Source organism: Kogia breviceps, chromosome 19 (genome assembly GCF_026419965.1).
Source record: "Kogia breviceps isolate mKogBre1 chromosome 19, mKogBre1 haplotype 1, whole genome shotgun sequence".
Classification (NCBI taxonomy): domain Eukaryota; kingdom Metazoa; phylum Chordata; class Mammalia; order Artiodactyla; family Physeteridae; genus Kogia; species Kogia breviceps.
This window is the reverse complement of record NC_081328.1, coordinates 9421828-9445187: the sequence shown is the minus strand read 5'-3', so window position 1 is coordinate 9445187 and position 23360 is coordinate 9421828. Positions and strand designations below refer to the sequence as shown.

The window sequence follows — 23360 nt, the reverse complement described above, 5'->3', positions numbered from 1 at the left end:
GACACATGTTCGATCCCTGGTCCGAGAAGATCCCACATGCCTCGGAGCAACTAAGCCCGTGCGCCACAACTACTGAAGCCCACACGCCTAGAGCCCGTGCTGCAACAAGAGAAGCCACCGCAATGAGAAGCCCGCGCACCACAACAAAGAGTAGCCTCCACTCGCCGCAACTAGGGAAAGCCAGCGTGCAGCAATAAAGACCCAATGCAGCCAAAAATAAATTAAAAGTTAAATCTTTAAGGTAGTTTGATACTTTGAACCATAGGGTGATGAAGAAGTTGTTGGGCTCAGTAGGGTGTTGTATGAAAGCAGAGAAGATTAGCACTCCCCTTGACAAGGATGGAAGAGGCCTTCGGGCCTAACAACACGCATACGGTTAAGGCATTGCCCCTTACTGCGTGGCATCTAACCACTGTGTTTTGTTTTGTTTTGTTTTGTTTTTAAAGAATGTAGGCAGGAGAACGGGTTAAAACCATGAATAAAAGAGTTTTTCCATCCAAGTCATGCCACCCTGTTTCAGGATATCAGCATCCTGGTTCAGTGGGAAAAGCCACTCAAGTTGTATTTGGGAGGATCCAACTCAAATCTGAGTTTGCCAAATTGAGTGCTTTTTCCACCGTACCAGGTTGCCCAGCTGTGCCCTATGGTTCAAGGTATCACACACTATTAAGCTTCGGGGCTCCACCCTTCAGTGACCACTCCTTCCAAGGTGCCAGCTGACACCACAAGGGCTTGCTTCCCCCCATTGGTTCTGATTCTGGTTTTTTTTTTTTTTTTTTTTTCGGTACGCGGGCCTCTCACTGCTGCGGCCTCTCCCGTTGCGGAGCACAGGCTCCGGACGCGCAGGCTCAGCGGCCACGGCTCACGAGCCCAGCCGCTCCGCGGCACGTGGGATCTTCCCAGACCGGGGCACGAACCGGCGTTCCCCGCATCGGCAGGCGGACTCTCAACCACTGCGCCACCAGGGAAGCCCTCTGATTCTGTTTTGATGCCACACAATACAACTGGAAATACAAGTGGAAATACACAATACAAGCCGCAGCTAGAGAAAGCCTGCGCATAGCAACAAAGACCCGACACAGCCAAAAATAAATAAATTAATTAATAATTTTAAAAAAGGACTGCTGCTTTTTTTTTTTTTTTTTTTTTTCTCGTTTCTTTCAGTTTAAGGTAGTTTGATACTTTGAACCACAGGGTGAAGTTGAATCCTGAGGAGAGGAAAGCTCCACAGATGACCAGCAGAGGGCGCCTTGACCCCTGAAGGGATGTCTTTAGCTACCCAGGCCAGCAGGCAGCGTTTCCCATGTGCGCAAGGAAGGCCAAACAGACCACCCCGACTTCCTGTCCTCCTCCTGTTGTGGGAAGACAGTGGTGGAGCCAGGGGAAGAGTGTGGTCAGCAAGGAAGTGGGTAGGTCCAAATGACCTGGTGGGGGCCCTAAACTTTGCTTTCAGCCTCCCTCTGCTGACACGTTCACTCCCTACCAGACACGCAACCACCTGCTGCTGTCCAAACACCCTGGGTTGGTCTCTCCATATTATCTCCACTTGGTGAGCTCCTACACATCCTTCAAGGCCCAGTTCGAATGCCCTCTCTGCCCTCCCATTTTGTGCTCCCATGGCACCAGTGTTCATTGTTTTCAATAGCAATTAGTTACGTGCCCTTCTGTCCTGAAGAACATGGGTTCCCCCAGGGACAACTTGCTCAGCTCTGAGCAGAGACACGTGAGCATAGGGCCTGGCACAAAGCGAAGGGCATTGAACCTCGCCAGCATCATATTATGTTTCCACCTTCTTCCTACACCTTGAGAGGCTTCCCTGAGGACAGGCACTAGGTCTGATCCTTCTCTCTGGCCCTCATGCCACCCAGCACAGGACCTGGCAAAGTAGGCCCTCAAGTTTGCTAGAATGAAGTTGCCTCCTTTGGAGTAGGTAACTCACTTCTTTTCCCTATAGACTACTTGGCTTCTTTTTTTCAGTCGACACGTATCTATCAGGCATTTTCTGTTGTGCCCAGGACCATGCTGGGTGCCAGGGTCGCGGAGGATAGTTGAGGAGGTGTCCTGGCCCAGCTGCGGAGAACAGACAATAATGGAAGAGTGATTTATGGTACAATCTCTGAAGCACCTTCATGTTTATCAAACTCTTTTATTTTACAAACGAGGAAACTGAGGCTCAGGGAGGGGAGGGGTTCACATAGGAAGTTGTTGGCAGACTGAGTCTGGCATTTGGATCTCCTAACAGCCCCACTCGGACGTGCTGTGACAAGTGCCTTGTGTGAAGCAGTACGTTTATCAAGTTCACTGCATCACAGCTGAACACGGCCGTCCCGAAGGCTTAGCAAAATCTCTTATTGGGTGAGTCAGTGAAGCACAAACCAAGGAGTCACCACCTTGGTAGCAGAAGATGAGTTCTACCCACAGAAGCATTTATTCACTTCTCAAAAGATCATTTACGATTTGGATCAACCCTAATAAGAAAGAACCTAGACTTTGCAAATGGACAGACCTGGGTTGAAGGTCCTTCCCGGGCTGTGCGGTGTTGATTCGTGATGTAACCTCCCAGAGCCTCAATATTCTCACCTGTAAAATGGGGACAATAATCTTCCAGGTAAGTGAAGATGGGGTGAGATAAGGGCACCGGTTTCGGGCCCTAGTCCCCCGCAGCTGCTCCCTAATGGGATTTATCAATTCTGTGGTGAGCATCCAATTGTGTGTGTCCCCTCCCAATGCCAAGTCTAGCGACTCCTGTTGGTAGCTTGAAATCGGCCTCCGTGGGGATATTTACATCTTGGAAATGAGCAAACACTATAAACCAGGAATCTTTCTGTCTCCCGAGAGCCTGTTGTTAAACGTTTACCAGACATCCCAGGGTATCATCATTATGGCTGAGAATAATCATAACTTGTTCACCCCGGGCAGACACAACGCACGCCAGTTTGGCTCTTTTTACTGACGTGACCAGTCATTTCGCTCAGCACAGTCAAGTCCACCAAACGGTCGGTTGGCTTCCCCACCGCCGGCCCCCATTTCAGAGGTTGTGCTGTGGGAAGGCAACTGAGTCCAGGGGCTGCTGGACCCATTTCTTTTTTTCTTTCTTTTTTTTTTTTTGCGTTACGCGGGCCTCTGACTGCTGTGGCCTCTCCCGTTGCGGAGCACAGGCTCGAGACGCGCAGGCTCAGCGGCCATGGTTCACGGGCCCAGCCGCTCCGCGGCACGTGGGATCTTCCCGGACCGGGGCACGAACCCGCGTCCCCTGCATCGGCAGGCGGACTCTCAACCACTGCGCCACCAGGGAAGCCCTGAAATGTGTTTTATTTATGTGAATATATGTGTGGCTGTCACACTGTAAATTCTACGTCTTAGAGGAACTCGGTTAAAGGAAAAAAAAAAAAAAAAAAAGCAGATTCCTGAATAAACCCTAAATAAAAAGCAGATTCCTGAATAAGCCCTAAAGAAACCTAAATAAATTAAACCTAAATAAATAAAGTCTCCAGAATTCCCTGTGATGCACAGTGAACGTGATTTCTGTCCCCGAGTCCCCGGAAATGCCTTTTGGGGAAGTGAGAGTCAGAGCTGGGGTGGTGGTTGCTTTTAGCCTGTTCTCCTACCCTGACACTCCCCACAATCATGTGCCTTAGGCTACTGGAGGACTGAGCAGAGACAAGAAAGAAGCTGCCACGCCACCCACCCTGCAACGTCTGCCTGGCCTCTGCTTCCCAGCCAGCTGCTTGACGCCCACGGCCAAAGGCAGGAGGAGAGCAGGGAGCCTGCGCAAGGTTGCGTGTCCAGGTGAGGTGCTTTAGAATTAGAATGACCAGTACTTGATTTTCAGACCCTGCATCCAAACCGCCTCCTGCTCTGCATCATTAGAGGGGAAGTCCGCCCACGGCGGCGGAGGAAAGAGGGGAAAAGGCCGGGGCATCGGTCATTCGTTCGTATATCCTCAGATGCGTATATGCTGGGCCTACTGCGCTCCAGGTGATGTTCTAGGCACTAGAAAGAGTGGGAAAGGGAGCAGCCAGGCCCTCGCTCTCCTGGGGCTCACAGGCCAGTGTGGGAGACAGACAATGGACATCAAATAAGCCAATAGACGGCTCTTACAGTAAGAGTAGGCAGGCTCAGATGGAGGGAAAATGCATTTAGCATATTGATCATAACATAGTGCAGGGAGGCAGGGATGTCCGCTCCTCCCCCAACCCGGCACCCCGCCTGTGGACTCTTCCTAATTCCGAGAGAATGGGAGCTTTCGGGTATGAGCTCTCAGCTTCCTGCCCCCACCCCAGTCTGGTTCCCCTCAGCAGCACAGCCCTCTCCACCCTTGTTCCCTTTTAAAAGTGGATTCTTCCATCTTCCATCTGGGTCCCTGAAGGTAGCTCCTGCTCTCTCTTCTATCCCTGTTATTTCATTTTGTCCTCTTTCCTGACACCTTCACAGTATATAAACACGCTGACTCTCTGCATTTTAAACAAAACAAGCACACTTTCCTCCCTTCTTGAAATTCAGGCTTCCCTTGCCTTCTGGGCTTTCATCAGGCTGACCAGAGCTCCCTTTAAGCTGTTATCAGAGGAGTGAATGAGATGCAGAGTCTGTCCTGAGGACAGGATGATTGAGGAGAAAGGGGGGTGGGGAGTGCAGGACACTGAGCTCTGGAGCGGGGAGCATCTGTGAAGCCCGACCAGCAGGGAGGACTACACTACGGCCAGACAATAGGGTCTTCCTGGGTCTCGTTAGTCTTGCAGGAACTTCATTCTTATGTCATATTTGGTTATGACTATCCTCTAAGGACCCTGGATAGGATTCTAGGATGCCCCTGCTGCTGCCAGCGCCCTGGGGAAGGAATCCTGAGGCTCCATTGAAGTCATTCACACCCTAGTAAAAATCAGTTCCTCTTCCTCAGTGTCTGGCACACCCAGGCAAATGGGAAGTGGGGAGAGGAGGGAGCGTGGAACTTTGCTCTGAAGAGACTGACTTGATGGAATTCCATCATCACTGTGACAAGCAAACAGGAGAGGTCTTTGGGTTCAAGGAGTCTTTTTTAAAAAAATTAATTTATTTTATTTTTGGCTGCGTTGGGTCTTCATTGCTACCTGCGGGCTCTTCTCTGGTTGCAGCGAGTGGGGGCTACTCTTTGTTGCGGTGCGCGGGCTTCTCATTGCGGTGGCTTCTCTTGCTGTGGAGCACGGGCTCTAGGCGCGTGGGCTTCAGTAGTTGTGGCACAGGGGGGCTCAATAGTTGTGGCTCGCGGACTGTAGAGCTCAGGCTCAGTAGTTGTGGCGCACGGGCTTAGTTGCTCCGTGGCACGTGGGATCTTCCCAGACCAGGGATGGAACCCGCGTCCCCTGCATTGGCAGGCGGATTCCTAACCACTGCACCACCAGGGAAGCCCCAGGAGTCTTTTTCAGTGCTTTCATTCTACTCGACTGCTGTTGCTACTGCCTATGAATGTTGCAGGGAACAAGCCTCCAGCTTCCTCACCTGCCCCAGCTGGGGGCTCTGCAGGCTGGCTGGATGCAGTGTTCCTCCCCGAGGTCTGAGAACCAATTGGAGTGCTTGTTAACAATGCTGATTCCCGAGTCCCACAACAGACCTACAAATCAGAACTGGGAGTAGAGTAGGGACATAGGACTCTGGTATCTGCATTCTAATACATTTCCCAAAGCTCTGGCTTGGTGGTCACAATTTAGGGCCCTGGGTTCGGCTTCTGATTTTTCCACTTACTAGATCTGCGACCTTAGGCAAGTTAATTGAGCTCTTCTATGTTTCTATTCTCTTATCTGTAAAATGGGATTATAATTATGACCTGCCTTATAGAGTGGTTGAACTCATGGTAAAGTAGCACATAATGTACGTTACTTTTCTAAAATGCATTTTCATATTGAGGTTCTTATGATTTGGAACGAGTCATAGCTAAAAGCTGAGATCTTGCCAATATTGGAATTACTTGACTGAGGGTTCTGCTTTCAGTTCTGTCATGGTAAAATGGGGGTGATAAGAACACCCCCCAACACCAGGCTATAATAAGGATTAAAATGATAACATGTATGTCACTGGTTCTTAACATTGGCCTCCCATTAGAATCATCTGGAGAACTTTACTAAAACAAACAAAACCCCAGCGGCCAGGTCGCAGGTTGGGAACTTCCGATATTCCTCAAGCTCTTGCCCCCGCTCTGGGGCCACACTGGATCCTACCCTCTTCTGGTCTATACTGTACCATGGGCCCCCACTCTGGCTCACAGGGGCCTGACTTATCTCTGAGTCCAAGTTCGGCCTTGAGAACTTTCATATGACCTCAGACTTTTGGAGGGGGAGGGTGGCGTGGCCAGAGCTGGTCCAGCCCTGAACCATAGGTCAGCAGGTCTCAGGCCATGGGAGGGTGAGGAGCTGGGTCCACAGTACAGGTGAGGTGTCCTGGCTGCCGGGAGGAGGTCAGGGAGCTGCAGGGCCTGACCTCAGTCTTGTCAACAGGGGGTGCACCTGGTGGACACCATAAATGGAAGAAGGAAGAGTAAGAGAACTATGGGACCTGCTTTTAGTTATTAGCTATCAAGGGCCTTGGTGTGTCAGACCCCAGGGCAAGAGCTTGAGGAATATCGGAAGTTCCCAACCTGTGGCCTGGCCGCTGGGGTTTTGTTTGTTTGTTTTAGTAAAGTTCTCCAGATGATTCTAATGGGAGGCCAATGTTAAGAACCAGTGATATACATGTTATCATTTTAATCCTTATTATAACCTGGTATTGGGGGTGTTCTTATTACCCCCATTTTACAGATAGAAAGAGAATTCAGAGAGGTTAAGCAATTTGCTAAAGGCAACGCAGCTAGTCTAAGACTAGCTTTAACTAGTCTAGTTAACTAGACTAGTCTAAGTCTAGACTGACGAATCTAAGATTGCAGCTCAGCTCTGTCCGATGTCAAAGTTTGTGCTCTTTTTACTCTGCCAGGCTGACACCAGGCTGATCAATGTTTCTTTTCCTAAGAGACCCCTGTCTGTCCCCAGCCTTGTGGCAGGTCTCCACTGCTTCTTCACTGGGTCAGCAACATTGGGCACTGTGGTGGACTTCTGGTCAAAGATGGCAGAATTATCACTGACCTTTTTTCCTTCTGGAGACATCAATAGAAGGCCAAAAAAAAAGAAATTTTAAAATGTATAAACCCATGGAACAACTTTAACTAGAATCTTATTGCCGTATGAGGATGAAGTGGTGCGTGTGGCGCCCCACTCACCCCAAGATGTCCACATCCCAATTCCTGCAACCTGTGAATACGTCAGATTACATGGCAAAGGCGAACTAAGGTTGTAGGTGCAATTGTGGCTGCTAATCAGCTGACCTGGAGATGGGGTGATGATCCTGGATTATCCAGGTGAGCCTAATGTAATCACAAGAGTTCTTGTAAGTGGGAGAGGGAGGCAAGAGGAGGTCACATGTGGCCAGGGAAGAACTGTCAGAGAGATGCAATATTGCCGGCTTTGAATATGGAGGAAGGGGCCGTGAGCCAAGGAACACAAGCGGCCTCCAGAAACTGAAAAAAGCAAGGGAATGGCTTCTCTAGTGGAGCCTCCAAAAGGGACCCAACCTTGCCCATAGTTTGATTTTAGCCCAGTGGCAACATGCTGGCCTTCTGTCTTCCAGAGCTATGAGATAATACTTTTGTGTTGTTTGAAGCCACTGCATCTGTGGTAATTTGTTGGAGCAGCCATAGCAAACAAATACACTTTGTTTCTAATGATCGCTGCTGCCTGGGCTCCCGCCTCCCCCAGTGACATTTCAGTCCAATTCCAAAACTTTTAAGTTACTTTTGATTACTAAGCAGATTCACTTCCATTTTAAAAATTTAGTCATGCTCACTTAAAAACTTCCATCTTGGGACTTCCCGATTGTCCAGAGGTTAAGACTCCACACTCCCAATGCAGGGGGCCCAGGTTCGATCCCTGGTCAGGGAACTAGATCCCACATGCTGCAGCTAAGCGCCCACGTGCCACAGCTAAGACCCGGTGCAGCCAAATAAATAAAAATGAAAACTTCCCTCTTATCTTTGACTCAAAGATCCCTGCTTTGCCCAAGGAGGGGAGTAGAGAGAGGAGTGAGGGCTGTCTCAGCTCCTTAGCTTCCCTGCATTTACTTCCCTGGTAGGAGATTGAGGAGGAAAGACAGGGAGAGACAGTTTTCCCCAGGAAGTCTCCCCTCACTGGGCCATTGCTGCTGATCAAGTTTGTGGTGTTGGGTGGAGACTCAACCCCTGGCCCTTGAGAGGTCCCTTGTGGTCCCTTGAGAGACTCAGCTGCATCTTTGGGCTGGCTGCCAGCATCCTCTCATGCAAACACCTCTTTGCCCCATGCTTCAGTAGCTCTCAGGAGGTCTGTGCCCCACAACCTTATCTACTCCAGGCCTGGCCACACAGGTGGGATTCAGCTTCCATACCTTTCCAGGACCTGAACTTGACCATGCAGCCGTGACACACTCCCCACTGGCTGTACTCCCTGCCATCTCTCCCCAGAGCTCCTGTCCCCTCTCTGGGGACACCCTGGCTATTAAACTAGCCTCGTAGTCCAGAGAACATCTAACTGGGAACGGGATGTGGTTCTCGTGGGCCCCCTCTCTCAGCTGCATTCTTCCAAGAAGACAAGCTCTTCTTGGTTCTGTTGAAAAGGCCTCTGTCAGCAGTCCATGGGGAAGAGTGCTATTTCTCTGATCTTAGATTATGGGGAACTTGGGACTTTCATTCTCAGCTGTGGGCCCTGATCATTCATTCTAGGAAATCCCTTGTGCCCTCACACCACCATATCACTATCACAACTGTGCTCCTTTCAAAGTAAGGTATCTTGACCCCCATTTGGCCTTCCCTTGATGATTTGGAGGAATCATGACTAACATCAACAGAGGAAGGCCCTGTGACACAGAGAGAAAGCGTTCCGCCCTCCCTCCTACCTGGGGCAGGTCATTTCACTTCTGTCTCAGGCCCCTGTCTAGAAAAGGCTATGGTGGTGAGGATGAAATGAGGTGAGCAATGAGAAAGCTCTTGCAGAATGCTTGGCGCACGGAACACATGCGAAACACCTGATGGCAATTCAAATCCATTCGATTTGTAAGAAAAAACTGCAGAATGCTTACCATTCTGAATAGTACTGAAAAGTGACCCATGGTTTCACTTTTTGACATCATCCTACTTTCTCTTTCCTCCCCAAGAATCTGATGAGAATAACATTTCTTTGAACTTGAAATCTGAACAATGCGAAGCTACGCTATATGGTTAACTGTCCCTTTTTTCAATGTTATCAAAGTAAATGCAAAAGTTAAAAAATCAAGGAATTCAGAGGGTTTATAGTGAAAAGTCACAGCTGCCTGGTCTCCCACTTCCCTCCTCCCATCTAGTCATACGCTTCAGATGCACAGCTTTTAATTCTATGTCTGGTTTCTATAGCTCTAAAGAGTATGTTTATGTTTCTTGTTGGAGAAATCCTTCAAGAGTCAAAGAAAAAGATCAAGAGATAGAAAATATGAGGGGAAAATTAGACAAAGAACCAGGAGACATTTAAATAAGAGAAAAGAGAATGAGTGTCCATCAACAGATGAATGGATAAAGAAGATGTGGTATATATACACAATGGAATATTACTCAGCCATAAAAAGGAATGAAATATCACCATTTGCAGCAACATGAATGGACCTAGAGATTATCATACTAAGTGAAGGAAGTCATACAGAGAAAGACAAATAATATATATCACTTATATGTGGACTCTAAAAAAATAATACAAAGGAACTTATTTACAAATCAGAAACAAACTCACAGACATAGAAAACAAACTTATGGCTACCAAAGGGGAAGGAGGAGAGGGATAAATTAGAAGTATGGGATTAACAGATACATACTACTATATATAAAGTAGATAAACAATCAGGATTTACTGTATAGCACAGGGAACTATATTCAACATCTTGTAATAGCCTATAATGGAAAAGAATCTGAAAAAGAATATTTTATATATATATATATGTATATATATAAAACTGAATCACTTTGCTGTATACCTGAAACTAACACAGTATTGTAAATCAACTATAGTTCAATAAAAATAAATAAATAAGATAATGAGAAAATGGAGGGGAGAAATTTCTATCAATCTGTCTATCTATCCACCCATCCATCCATCCATCATTTCATGTATCTATGTATCTATTTATCTAACTGGTTCCCTAGAGCTAAAGAAGGTGAGATTCCAATTTAGGTTTGTAGAACAAAGAGGCTGCCTTCTTTTTTTTTTTTTTTTTTTTTTTTTTTTTTTGCGGTACACGGGCCTCTCACTGTCGTGGCCTCTCCCGTTGAGGAGCACAGGCTCCGGACGCGCAGGCTCAGCGGCCATGGCTCACGGGCCCAGCCGCTCCGCGGCACGTGGGATCTTCCCGGACCGGGGCACGAACCCGCGTCCCCTGCATCGGCAGGCGGACTCTCAACCACTGCGCCACCAGGGAAGCCCCGAGGCTGCCTTCTGATGTGTGGCATCTTCTTAAGTCCAGTGCCCTCTGACCACACTGGGCTCTGCACAACCAAATTTCACAGGCCCCTGCTGAGAGCCAAGTTTCCATTCTCCAGTCTTCCTTTTTGCCTTTGGTCTTCTTCCTCTCTTGCTTTCTTTTGTGCACCCTGAGAAGGTGATCTACAAGAAAACATCTGCTGAGTGCGTGCTTTGTGGGGGTGATATCCCCGGTAGATGACACTTCACTCCCTTAAGAGTGAATCCCTAGCACATCTACCAACATCAAGAAATGACAAAAACATAATGTTGAACAAAAAAGTAAGCTGCAGAATCACGTTTAACAGAAGAGTACTAGTTACACGTGATTGGTTTGCCACATATAACTTTCCGACTAGCCAAAGAACATTATATTGATCAAGCCAAACCTTCACAAAAGAAATGATGTCTGCAACTAAAAATCCAAATCGTTATATAACAACTTAATAAATGAAGACACTATGACAGGAGTACAAACACATGTTTAAATAGTAAGCCAAGGCAATAGGTCTTTGTAGTAATAATGGCTTTAGCAGCAGCCTAATTTGGCCCCTGTTCCTTGGCCCCCTGCCTGGGTCCCCACTGATGTCATTAATAATAGCTCAAAAGCATGAATCACAAATGGCAGTACATGAACATGCATGGGTGAGTTTCCATTGGCTAAATGGTGACACAGGAAGGTGATTCTCATTTAATCAGGACATGTCTGGATATCTCCCAGGCCTCAAGAATTTTGTTTGTTTGTTTGTTTGTTTTTGTCTGTGTTGGGTCTTCGTTGCTATGCGCAGACTTTCTCTAATTGCGGCGAGTGGGGGCTGCTCTTTGTTGTGGTGCGCGGGCTTCTCATTGCGGTGGCTTCTCTGGGCTCTAGGCGCGCGGGCTTCAGTAGTTGTGGCTCGCGGGCTCAGTAGTTGTGGCGCACGGGCTTAGTTGCTCCGCAGCATGTGGGATCCTCCCGGGCCAGGGCTCGAACCCATATCCCCTGCATTGGCAGGCGGATTCTTAACCACTGCACCACCAGGGAAGCCCCAAGAATCATTTTTATTTTAACATCCAAATGAACTAGCAAAGTGTCCATTCCACAGATGAGGGGAGCCCAGCCCCTCCCCAAGATCTCCCTGAATTCCTGGAGGTTACTCCTACGAGTCCATCCTGCAGCCTCCTCCCCACCATCACTTGGAGCCTGGCAGCTGCTGTTCTACTCGCCCGTGTGTCACCCCTGGCTTGAAAAACCACTGCACACATGTCATTTCTCCCCAGCTTCTGTTCATACAAGCTTCTGTTGTGCAACGTTTTTGAAGATTTGATGGGAAAAGACAATCACAGCACAGCACTTTACAGGCAACAATTGAAGACTGAATATTAGATGTAACTTTCCTACTAACGCATTGGTCATTTTCCACCAAGGGGACTTTCTACTGATGCCCCAACTTTCTGCTCTCTTCTTTTTTTTTTTTTCCCCTAGCTTTATTGAGATGTAATTGACACATAACATTGCATAACTTAGAGGTATACTACCTGTTGATTTTATACACTTACATACTGTATAATGATAACCCCCATAGTGTTAGCTAACACCTCCATCACGTCACACAACTACTCTTTCTTTCTTGTGGGGAGAACATTTAAGACCTACTCTCTTCGTGACCTCTCCCTCTGCTGTGACCCTCTTCCCAGACTCTCCTCCTCTCTAGTCAGCCAGGCTTTAGCCCCCAAGTTCCTGTTACTAATTCAGTTTGCTTTGCATCGTTACCTTCTCCCTCTGACCGTGCCTCACTCAAAGAGACCCATCAAGGTATTTTTCTAACCCCCACCTCAAAAAGCAGAAAAGCTCTCAAAATTCTATCTCCCCCTTTATGAATTGAGTCTATGTTGCCCCTTCGATATAAAAACAACTGCAGAGAGTTATTGCTTTCAATGGCATTTTCCCTTCCTGTTGCATGTTTAACAGTATAAGAAAGAACAGTGAATATGTCTACAGTTTCTAGAGTAACTAATAAGTACATGTCTTACCTCTAATCTTCATAAATTCCCTGTGAGGTAGTAGACAATATCACTCCCATATTGCAGATGAGGACACTGAGGCTTGGAGAGGTTAAGTCACTTGCCTGAGGTCTCCCAGCTGCTAATCAGCAGGGTTTGACTGTGAACCAGTGCCTGCCTGGTCCCTAAGCAGATGCAGCTGCACAGCATGGTAGATAACTGCCCCCAACGCCCCGGGAAGCCTTTCACTCATGCCTCGTTCCTCTCTCTCCATTTTTCTCAGGATCCCATGGCAATGGATTGGAGGGGCAATTTCTGGATTATCTTGGCTGCGGCCATCATCTTTGTCTCCGTGGGCCTGAGCATCCTCCTGTTCTGTGTCTGTAGGTGTCTGTTTAGACCAGGTAATGACCATCTCGTCTGAGCAGGTGGAGGTAGGGGAGGGGAGAGGTGGTTATCAGAGTATTAGGGCTTCTTTAGGGCAAAAGATTAGTCTGGGCCTGTATAGGCTGAACTCTGGATTTAGCATCATGCATTCTGGGTCTGAGTCCTAGCCCTGCCACTAATTTGTGTCTCTGGGCCTCAGTTTCCCCTCTGCATAGCGAAGGGAGGGAGGTTACCTAATCTCCAAGAACTCTTCCAGCTCCAACGGTTTGGGTGAAAGCAGAATCTGTTTCTGTGCACTAAGGCTATCTCTCTTCAGTGTGGCTACCAGTCACAGCACCCTACCTCTGGGACTTGAAAGAGAGTACAAGTCCATGGAATGTCAAAAACTGTCTTGATTCCAAACACGTTAAGTTGTATACATGTTGCATACATGAAATACGTACAGCTTTTTGTATGGCAAGCACTCCCCAACAAAGTGGTGTAAAAAAATGTCTTGAGGCCTGAAAGATGGATTCATTCCATGATCAACATGTTTGACCACTATGATTGCCTACTCTAAGACCATACTCTGAATTTTCTGGTATTACATCTGCCTCGGATAGAGGTTCTTAGCATTCTCGGACATAAATAAGCAGCTTCTTGGAGGATAAATGTAACTTTAGAGATCTACAAGTGGGTTTCTACTTTACCATTCATCTCCAGAAACATGAAACCCTTGATTCAATGGTGTGTTTTCTTGAGATCCTATCCCTTTACATAATGACCTAGGCCTGGAGTACACCTGGGGATGGTAAATACACTGAGAGGTACAGCCATCTTGCCCTGGGGCAACCTGGGCAGGCATACCTCCATGGTCAAGGCACTGTCCTCCCATTGCATCTGGACCAGCCTCAGAATCCTGCTGAACCAGTGCTGAAAGGTCAGGGCTGTTCAAGAAGTGAAAATTTTGTCATTCTTCTCAATCTCTTTTTAGAGATAAGAAAATTAAGGTTCAGAGACAGGCAGATCCTTGGTTGAGGTCTCCTAGGAATTGGTAGCAGAGTTGGAACCAGAACGCAGGTTCACTGGGCTGCCTGTTCAATGTCCTTTCCCCTCCACCCCTTGATGGTAATTAGTCTTTTTTAATACAAAAAGTGTATTCTAGCCCCTATTGTTCTCTACACATTTTTAAAACATTTCATTTTTAGATATGGACAAAAATATGATCCTGAACAAAATCTTTACCTATTCTCTTTTAACTTGACCCACTCCTATTAACAAGCAGCTTATAATTAATAATAACTTACATGTCCAGCATAGCACAGTTTACAAACTGCTTTTCCCATTCTTTACCTCGTTTCCTCCCAACCATACTTGTGGCTATTCACACGACCAGCATTTCTGAATGCCAGCTATGTGCTAGGTAGATATAGTACTAGGCAATGAGGAGCCAGGCACAGCCCACATTGGAGAGTGCCTAGGCTCCGTGGTCAGACGGCCTGGGTAAAATTCTGGCTCTAGGGCTTCCCTGGTGGTGCAGTGGTTAAGAATCCACCTGCCAATGCAGGGGACACGGGTTTGATCCCTGCTCCGGGAAGATCCCACATGCCGCGGAGCAACTAAGCCCGCGAGCCACAACTACTGAGCCCGCGTGCTGCAACTACTGAAGGCTGCGCGCCTAGAGCCTGTGCTCCACAAAAAGAGAAGCCACTGCGATGAGAAGCCCGCGCACTGCAACGAAGAGTAGCCCCCTCTTGTCGCAACTAGAGAAAGCCTGCGCGCAGCAACGAAGACCCAGCACAGCCAAAACAAAATAAAATAAAACAAAATGTAACTACATCTATAAAAAAAAATTCTGGCTCTATCACTTATGAGCTCTGTGTCCCTAAGTCTATTTCCTCTGGATGATTCTTCTCCCACATGTCCTGAACCTGCCGGGTCTCTGATCTCTTCTAAACTCTAAAAATCTCAACTTTTGATAATTTTTCCTAAATGAATATGCTTATTTGTTTCCTTAGGCAAGAAATGGGAAACTGCCAAGCCCTTGAAACAAAAGCAGAGAGATGAAGAAATGATGTATGAGTAAGTGGGGGGGAACACTTCTGCTTTTTGATTTCAAGAACCACCTGTTCACTTCCATTCTTGTGCCCGTGCTAAGAATGTGTGCCTTAAATTCCAGGGAAATATTGTGTCTGCCAACTCTCCCCACTGTAAGGGGAGAGACCTCAGGGCTTTTGGGGTGCAGGGCACCACCTGGCTCTCTCTGCTCTCCAAGTCCTCCCAAGTCTCATCAAGTTTGATAGAGGTCACAGGTTGGCCACTGTGTTCTGGGCCCACCACGCAGGGTTAGGTTTACCCTTCTTCTTTAGCTGGATTACAGGTAGAGTCTTCTAAAAGCTGTTGTGCTGAATAAAAATATGCCATTCGCGTTACTTTTGTATTTTCTGATATCTTTGAGGCTTTGTGATTGCTGTCGCTGTCGGGGGTCCCCAAGACCACCTTTAAACTGGATTATTTGCTAGAAGGACTCACAGGGCCCAGAAAAGGTTATAGGTTATCACAGCGAAAGGATACTGATTAAACTCAGCAAAGGAAAAGGCACACAAGGTGGAGTCCAGGGCAGTTGCCCTCTTCCAGGAGAATCACACAGACCGCACTTAATTCTCCCAACGCTGATGTGTGACAGCCTGTGTGAGGCATTGCCAACCAGAGAAGCTCACCCAAGCCTTGGTTTCTAGGGTTTTTATCAGGGCAAGTCACAAAGGCAAGGAGTGCCTGCATGATCTACTTTAGCTAATTCAGTCTCCTGAGGCCAAACTGATACAGAAAGACCCAGGGCCCCTGGCAAACACAGCAGGCATTCACCATCAGTCACATTGTTAGCATAAAATATCTGGCTAGCCCAAGGCCCCTTAATACAAAGACACTCTTATCAGGCAGGATATTCCAAGGGTTTAGAGATTATCTCCCAGAAGCTGGTCGAGGGCCAGTCCTTTCTTTAAAACGTATGCACAGGGAATTCCATGGCAGCCCACTGGTTGGGATTCTGCGCTTTCACTGCCGAGGGCCTGGATTCCATCTCTGGTCAGGGAACTAAGATCCTGTAAGCCACAGGGTATGGCCAAAAAAATTTTTAAGTAAAAAATAAATAAATAAATAAATAAATAATGTTTCTTAAAAATACAAATAAATTTAAAAACAAAAATATAAAGTCAGGGCTTCCCTGGTGGTGCAGTGGTTGAGAGTCCGCCTGCCGATGCAGGGGATGAGGGTTCGTGCCCCGGTCCGGGAGGGTACCACGTGCCGCGGAGCGGCTGGGCCCGTGGGCCGTGGCTGCTGGGCCTGTGCGTAAAAAAAAAAAAAAAAAAAAAAAAAAAAAAATATATATATATATATATATATATATATATATATCAGTCATTCTAAAGTGACTTTCGTTGGGGCTCAAGGGATTCAGCAAGTAATAGATCTCTTCCCCACCAATTCTGATCGCCTTGAGGAGTCAGACAAATGTATCCTGCAGTTAGGTAACCAAAGTATTGCCTTTATTGAGGATAAAACTGGCATCGCAGAATGTGGCTCTTCTCCATGGCCAAGTTTGCTTCCTAATTCAAAACCAGGCAAACTTTCCTGCATGGTACATAGGCAGCCCTGGACAGCCTCAGGTCTCCCCTACAGGGCAGGGCCCTTTCTCTGAATGGCGAAGACTCAAGCAGAATATATGCTTTAGGCAGTCAGGCCGGCTCTGGAGGAGAAAGTGGGAGAAGCTAGATTTTTTCCCCAAGTCAGGTAAATGTCCCTCCTCTCCCGGGAAGAGCCACGGAGGGGTGAAGTGAGGTCACTGATGGCACTCTAGCCACATGTCCCCTTCTCCACTCACCCCAGCAACGCTTCTGCGTTCCAGGGGACAACGCTTCTGCGTTCCGGGGGACTTAAGCACATACAGGAGGCCAAAACTCAGCTCAGAAGAATCTAGTACCAGTTTGGAAATCAGATTACACAGAGGGGATGGGGGGTCTGGGTAAGGAATCTTTCTTGGAGTCTATCTTTTTATTAAAACTTCTTATTGAAGTATAATATAAACAGAAAAGTACACATGGTAAGGGTACAACTCAATGAATTTCCACAAACTGAACAGAGTCGGTAGGTGACACCCAGATCAAGAAACAAAATTACCAGCTCCTCAGCCCCATATATTCCCTTTCAGCCATTAAACCCCAAGGATAACCACTACCTGAAATAGTATAGGCTCATTTTTCCTTGTTTTTTATGCTTCATATACATGGAATTAGACAGTATGTGTTATTGGTATTTAGCTTCTTCTGCTCAGCCTTTTTTTGTGAGGTTCATTGTGTGTAGTCGTAGATTGTTCATTCTTATTGCCATAGAGTATTCCACTGTGGGAGTGAACCATGATCAATTCATCCATTCTACAGCTGATGGGCATTTGGGTAGCGTCCAGTTTGGGGCTGTTATGAATAATGCTGCTATGAACATTCTATAACGTTTCTTTTGGTGATCAGCAGGATATATACCCAGTAGTGCTGTCACATGGTGTGTGTACATTTAGCATTAGGAGTACATCTGCTTTTCAAATCCAAATACACCTGGTGCTTACCTCCCCCTTCTAATCCAGCTCAGATGAACACAGGAAGATGAGCTCTAAGTTATACAGCTTCAACTCCCTTCCCTCAAATCCAGCTGGTCCCTGAGCTAAAGGAAATGGTTTCTTTAGAGTGCCAGTTACAAATGGGATACAAGACCTAGAAAGGGAAGGAAATGCTTCCAGTTTTCAGGGACCAAGATTTGAATGTTCAACTCTATCCACTTTCCTTGACGTTTTCTTTTAAATCAATAGGCGTGATCAAAACCAAACACTGACTCCTCTTCTTCCTCTCTTCCAGGAATGTTACCAATCAATTCTCAGTTCAATTACCCCCTCTGCCACCCAGGGGTGTGCTTTCTCCAGAAGTTGCCTGTGAGTGTATTTTGCTGATAACTATCTCATTCAGGGTAGAATAATAAACTTATCTTGGTGTTTAGTCAGCTTGGGCTGCCCATAAAACAATAACACGGACAATGTGGCTTAAACAACAGTAATTTTCTCACAGTTCTGGAGGCTAGAAGTCCAAGATCAAGGTGCCAGCCAATCTGGTTTCTGGTGAGGACTCTTCCAGGCTTGCAGATGGCTGCCTTCTCCCTGTGTCCTCACATAGAGGGGAAAGAGCGCTCTGGTGTCTCTTCTTATAAGGACACTAATACTACTGGATCAGGGCCACACCCTTATGACCTTATTTAACCTTAATTTCTTCCTTAGAGGCCCCATCTCTAAATACAATCACACTGGTGGTTAGAGCTTCACCGTATGAATTTTGTGCGGACACACACGTTCAGTCTATAACAGTGGAATTTGCAGATGGCAGCAACCTGCTTTAAAGAGATGAACTAAGTTTTAAGGGGGCAGAATAAGTACCAATGCTTCCAATATTCAATGTGTGAATTCATATTCAAATTCCAGCTTGCAGCATGGGTATAAAGGAACACTGGGCCTCTCAGACGTCCTATCAGAAAAACTCTGCCTGGTTCCTTTGACTGGAGTGTTCTTCCTTAAGCTGTATACAGAGCTGGCTTTACCGCACCTTTCAGGTGTCAGTTCAAACGTCACCACCTCAGAGACGCCATTCCTGACCATCCTATATAAAGACATCCTGCTAATTTTCCTTATGAGGCTTACGGCAATAATCCTAAATGGGCTTATTTAGTTATCCTTCATTTGTTCATTATCTATCTCCTCCATTATAATATAAACTCTAGGAAATAGGTGCCTTTCTTGTCTTGTTCACCACTGTTTACCCACCACTAAGAATAGTGCCTGGAGCTTACTAGATAATGGATGAAAATGTTTTAACTGAATGGATAACTAATAATATTAGCTAACATTTATTGAGCAGGCACTGTGTGTCAGGTCCCATGCTAGGCACTTTATAGGTACTATCTCATTTAATCCTCTCAACACCTCTATGAGGCAGGTACATTATTATGTCCCTCTGACAGAAGAGGACACTGAAGCACAGAGAAGTTAAGCGACCTACTCATGGCCACACAGCTAGTGACTGCTGGACCCTGAAGGTGAACTTGGATCTAACTGCAGAACTCTGTGTGAAATGAAATGGTGGTTGTTTTTCAGGTTCTCTTAGGAAAAGATGAGATTGCGGTGAGGCAGTTCCAGGCCCCACCAAAGGTAGAGCTGAGCTGTTTCACTATCTTTTTCCTACCACTTTAGTCCATCTGCTATGTACCCATCCTCCACTAATTCCACCTTTTGAAAACACCACTGCCCACCTCCTTCTTAGCAGAGGGATGGTGGACTTGAGCAGTTATAGATAGTTCTGGAAAGAAGTGTAAGTCACTGTGAGGGATGTGCCCAAAAGGAAATACGGTTTGTATCACTTCCTTATGAGAATTAGTATCTATAAACACAACGCTACTCATTTGGCTACTAGCTCTGGTCAGCTTCTTGTCTAAACTTCTGTTTCGTGGTTGCTACTGCAGTGCAGTCAGGCAAAGAGACACTGGAGTCAAGACGTCTGACCAATATTTGCCACTTACTCACTTGGGTGAGCCTGAGACTGTGTCATGTGTGGGCGTTAGCGTTCTCTGTAAAATGGGGATCTGGTCCACCAAGAAGTGGGAGGGTCACCGAAACTCATGAAAATCACGCGGGGCCACTTGGTCAAAAATATAGAAACACACCATAGCTTTGCATTTAATACCTTGTTGTGTATTCTAGCCCCACAGGAAACCCCAATTCGGCCACCAGCTGCACGCTCATCAGTAAATAAAGTTAGAAATAAGGAGACAATGGCCGCCCCAAGCTATGTTGAGCCTGAAGGTGACTATGATGACGTTGATAACCCTGATTATATGGAAAACCATCATCTTGAAACAACCGTTTCTTCTTTTTGACAAGCAGAAGAGGGTTCGTTCACACAGCTTGTTTTTTTGGGGTTTTTTTTGTTTTTTTTTTTCCGGTACGCGGGCCTCTCGCTGCCGTGGCCTCTCCCGCTGCGGAGCACAGGCTCCGGACGCGCAGGCGCAGCGGCCGTGGCTCACGGGCCCGGCCGCTCCGCGGCACGTGGGATCTTCCCGGACCGGGGCGCGAACCCGCGTCCCCTGCATCGACAGGCGGACTCCCAACCACTGCGCCACCAGGGAAGCCCGACACAGAGTTTATTTTAAAGTCAAGAATGGTCGAACTTCAGTAGGTATCCAGGTCCGAAAGCCAGTGGTAATGGTACGGAGCTCTGTAAGATAAGCACTTCCTGAACCGTAGATGAAGAAGCGTCAGTGATCAGATAATTGCAGCCAGAGTTAAGACGCCCATGCTCAGCTCTGAGGAGTCAGGCCTTGAGCTTGTGCTGCGCGAGGTTCCAGGCGGGGGGCCGCTGGGTTCCGCAGTCCCCACCCGTGAGGAAACGCTCAGTTCCCAGCACCCTTCCCCTGTTTGTGTGGTTCTCAGTGATCTTAAAACTTGGCGTTTGATTGTACAGAGCCTCCCAGGCTCCTATCCCCAGCACAGCCCTCGTCAAGCACGTGTCTCGCTCCCCCCCACCCCATCTCCCACACCGAGCGGCGATGGGTGGTAGTTACAGCTAAGCGCTCTTGTACGCAGGCCACACATCATGCCTTGTGTCTCCTTCAAGGGTGGGGGAGTGTTTTTGTTCTTGTGGACCCTCCCCACCTACACAATCCCAAACCCCAGGGCCTCTCTATGATGTCAGCCAACCTGACCACAGAGACCCAAGTCCCCAGCCAGCGTTTTTCCACTGCTTGCCAACTGCACCATAACAATCAACAGAGAACAGAAGTCACCTTGCGGACCACAGGACAGAAGTTACCCATAGAGGTGTTCATTTCATATATCGGGGGAGCTACAGGGAAAGTAGGTTTCCCCAGGAAAAATCATGGAGAACAGGAAAGAAAGGGGTGCTTACGTGGCAGATTCAAGATGAGAGTTCAGGGGGCTAAATACCCACCTCCGATATTTTCATTACTGTTTCCTCCCTTGTGTAGACTTCAAGGCAAACAGCGTCAAGCCCCTCCCTGCCAGATCCCTGTCCCCGAACGGCTGGGAGGCAGAAATTCCAATACAATATGCTGCAGCTAATGACATGCCCGGGGAGCTGGGCTGCTGTCCTGTTAAACAAGTGTCCTAAGGGGTTGCCGAGGCCCACGTCAGCTTTGGAGGCCCCTGAACATCATCGGTTCCTTCAGGTTGATCTGCTAGAGCCCGAGGACTTGACACTTTCTAACCAAACTCACAAGATGCTGCCTTCTAAGCGACCCCTGGGAAATCCAGCTAACAGGCTTGCAGGGAGAGCCCCATGAATGGTGAAAAGGTGACCCTTGGACTGAGCTCCTCCTCAAGAGATGGAAAGTATGTTCCTGCCATATTTAAGCTTCCGCCCTCAACCACTGCAGGAGCAGTAGGGAACGTGTCCTTCCTCCCCGGTTGTTCTCTCTTTCTAGACTCCAAGGAAACTTCCAGCGTCTTATAATACCTCCTTTTAGGCCAGTGGTTCTCTAACTATGGCCTTAGGGAACTCTGGTATTCTGTGGCCCAAAGAGAGGACTCGTTTCTTAAATTACAGGAAAAAAAAAAAAAAAGAAGGCTAAAGGATAGAAGGCTTTCACATGTATGCTTTCCCCTTATAAATTGTCTGTAAACCATCCACATCTACGCCACAAGTTAAAAGTAAATACGAGATGTGTGTTAATTCCTTCTTGGCTTCTGGCCACCGCCAGCACCTGGTTCTCCTCCTGCCTGACTGGCCTGTCTCTGCCTTATTTGCGAGCCTGCCTCCTTCTGAAGCCTCCGTTCAATGCCGGTCTTTCTCAGGGTCCTGGCCCGGTCCCCACCCTCATCTCGCTCCACTCATTCATGAGTGACCTCGCGACACCCAGGGGCTCAGTTCCGCCTCTATTATGAAGACTTCCAATCGCAGACTCCAGCTGCGCTCTCTCCTCAGTTCCAGACCAAGTCGCCCCCAGGACATCTCCAGATGCCTCTCCCATAGGTCCCTCACGCTCAGCATACATTGAAAAGAACTGATTACCTATCCCCGCTTCCAAACTTCTGGTGCTCTGCTATCTTCTGCATTGCTGAAGTCAGAAACTAGCATATGTCTGGAGTCCTTCTCTCCAGTGTTGCCCACTTTCTGTTGATTACGCCTCTCAAGCAGCTCTCTGATCAGTCCACGTTCTCCTTGGATGTTCCTAGGTCATCGCCAGCATTTGCCAACGGAACTTCAACAGCCTCCCAATTGGTCTCCTGGCCCTGGCGTCTCACCCTCCAATCCCCTTTCTACATGGCAGCCAGTGACTTTCTTAAGTGAACATCTGACCACTTCATTCCCCTGCTTAAATCTCTTCTTTACCCATTATCATCAGAGAAAGCCCAAACTCCTTAACTCTTGGGTTACAAGATTTGTCAGGCTCTGGTCACTGGTTATTTCCTGCCAACACTCTCCTTTCCCACCACCTTGCAACTGCACTCCACCAGCTTTTGGCTCCATCGGCTTAAAATGACTTTGTCCGTGGCCTCTCTTGCCCCTGTGACTATGCACAGTACTGTCCCTTTGGTCTGGAACATTCTTCCCCACCTTATGATCCTTCCCATCTCTGCTTAGATCCTCACCTCACCACCCCGAATTTGAGTTGAGTGCCCTCTTGGAGGCTCCCCTCTCATAGCATTAGCTGTAGCTACCTGTTTACCTGTCTTTTCTCTCCACCAGACTGAAAGCAACATGAGGACAGGGACTGTGTCTCTCTTTTCCCCACTGTTTCTCTGTTCCTAGCACAGGGCCCAGGAACATTGTAGATGCTCAATAAATATGCTGAATGATGATCAACTGAATGAATGAATGAATGAATGAATGAATGAACTCCTCTGGGATCCCACTGCTCCCCCTGTACTTGGCCCTAAAGAAACACTTCTAGCTCTGCATTATAATTGCCTAGTTACTTTTCCATCCTCCTTCCTAATCTGGGGGCTCTTTGGGGTGGAAGCTATCTGGCTCACTGCTATATTTCCAGTGTCCGTCTCAAACCCTGGTACATAGTAGGCACTTAATAAATATTTATTGAATGTTTATCATTAATGGAAAACCTACCAGTTTGACAAAAACAAATTATTTTTCTCTGGGTGTGTGTAACTTGGTTGAGATTGTATACAGGGCACCTGTAATAAAACCATGTTTTCTGCCAACAAAGTTGTTTCCGGTTTGGATGATATAATTAGATATCAGGATTTCACAGGATCCTTCTTTTTAAATATTTATTTAGTTACTTATTTGGTTGCACCAGGTCTTAGTTGCATCACACGGGCTCCTTACTTGCGGCTCCAGCGCTCCTTATTTGTGGCTTGCCGGCTCCTTAGTTGTGGCATGTTAGTAGTTGCGGCATGCATGTGGGATCTAGTTCCCTGACTAGGGATCGAAC

General features: G+C 47.3%; 1 protein-coding gene and 1 non-coding gene across 4 annotated transcripts; both read left to right on the top strand.

Annotated features, from left to right (window-relative positions):
- Nucleotides 1-295: 295 nt before the first annotated feature.
- On the top strand, nucleotides 296-421 carry LOC131747171 (U6atac minor spliceosomal RNA). Its single transcript, XR_009332801.1, has one exon. It is a non-coding gene; the product is annotated as a U6atac minor spliceosomal RNA (small nuclear RNA).
- Nucleotides 422-3619: 3198 nt separating this feature from the next.
- Nucleotides 3620-23125, top strand: SCIMP (SLP adaptor and CSK interacting membrane protein). 3 transcript variants are annotated; one of them, XM_059046835.2, is made up of 6 exons: nucleotides 3620-3789; nucleotides 12778-12898; nucleotides 14879-14942; nucleotides 17765-17838; nucleotides 19651-19752; nucleotides 20934-23119. In XM_059046835.2, exons 2-6 carry the CDS (start codon nucleotides 12784-12786, stop codon nucleotides 21074-21076), a joined length of 498 nt encoding a protein of 165 aa, XP_058902818.2. In that variant the 5' UTR covers nucleotides 3620-3789; nucleotides 12778-12783; the 3' UTR covers nucleotides 21077-23119. The 3 variants fall into 3 exon arrangements, with proteins under 3 accessions (XP_058902818.2, XP_066878388.1, XP_066878389.1); XM_067022287.1 differs by having other exon boundaries at nucleotides 19651-23125; XM_067022288.1 differs by having other exon boundaries at nucleotides 3637-3789; nucleotides 12778-12877; nucleotides 19651-23119.
- The last annotated feature ends 235 nt before the right edge of the window (nucleotides 23126-23360 follow it).

Excerpts from the sequence above, each read along its gene's own strand:
- SCIMP (XM_059046835.2), top strand. The coding sequence starts at position 12,784 with ATGGCAATGGATTGGAGGGGCAATTTCTGGATTATCTTGGCTGCGGCC. Across the intron at positions 12,899-14,878 it reads TAGGTGTCTGTTTAGACCAG|GCAAGAAATGGGAAACTGCC; the intron begins GTAATGACCATC and ends TTGTTTCCTTAG. Across the intron at positions 14,943-17,764 it reads GATGAAGAAATGATGTATGA|GAATGTTACCAATCAATTCT; the intron begins GTAAGTGGGGGG and ends CCTCTCTTCCAG.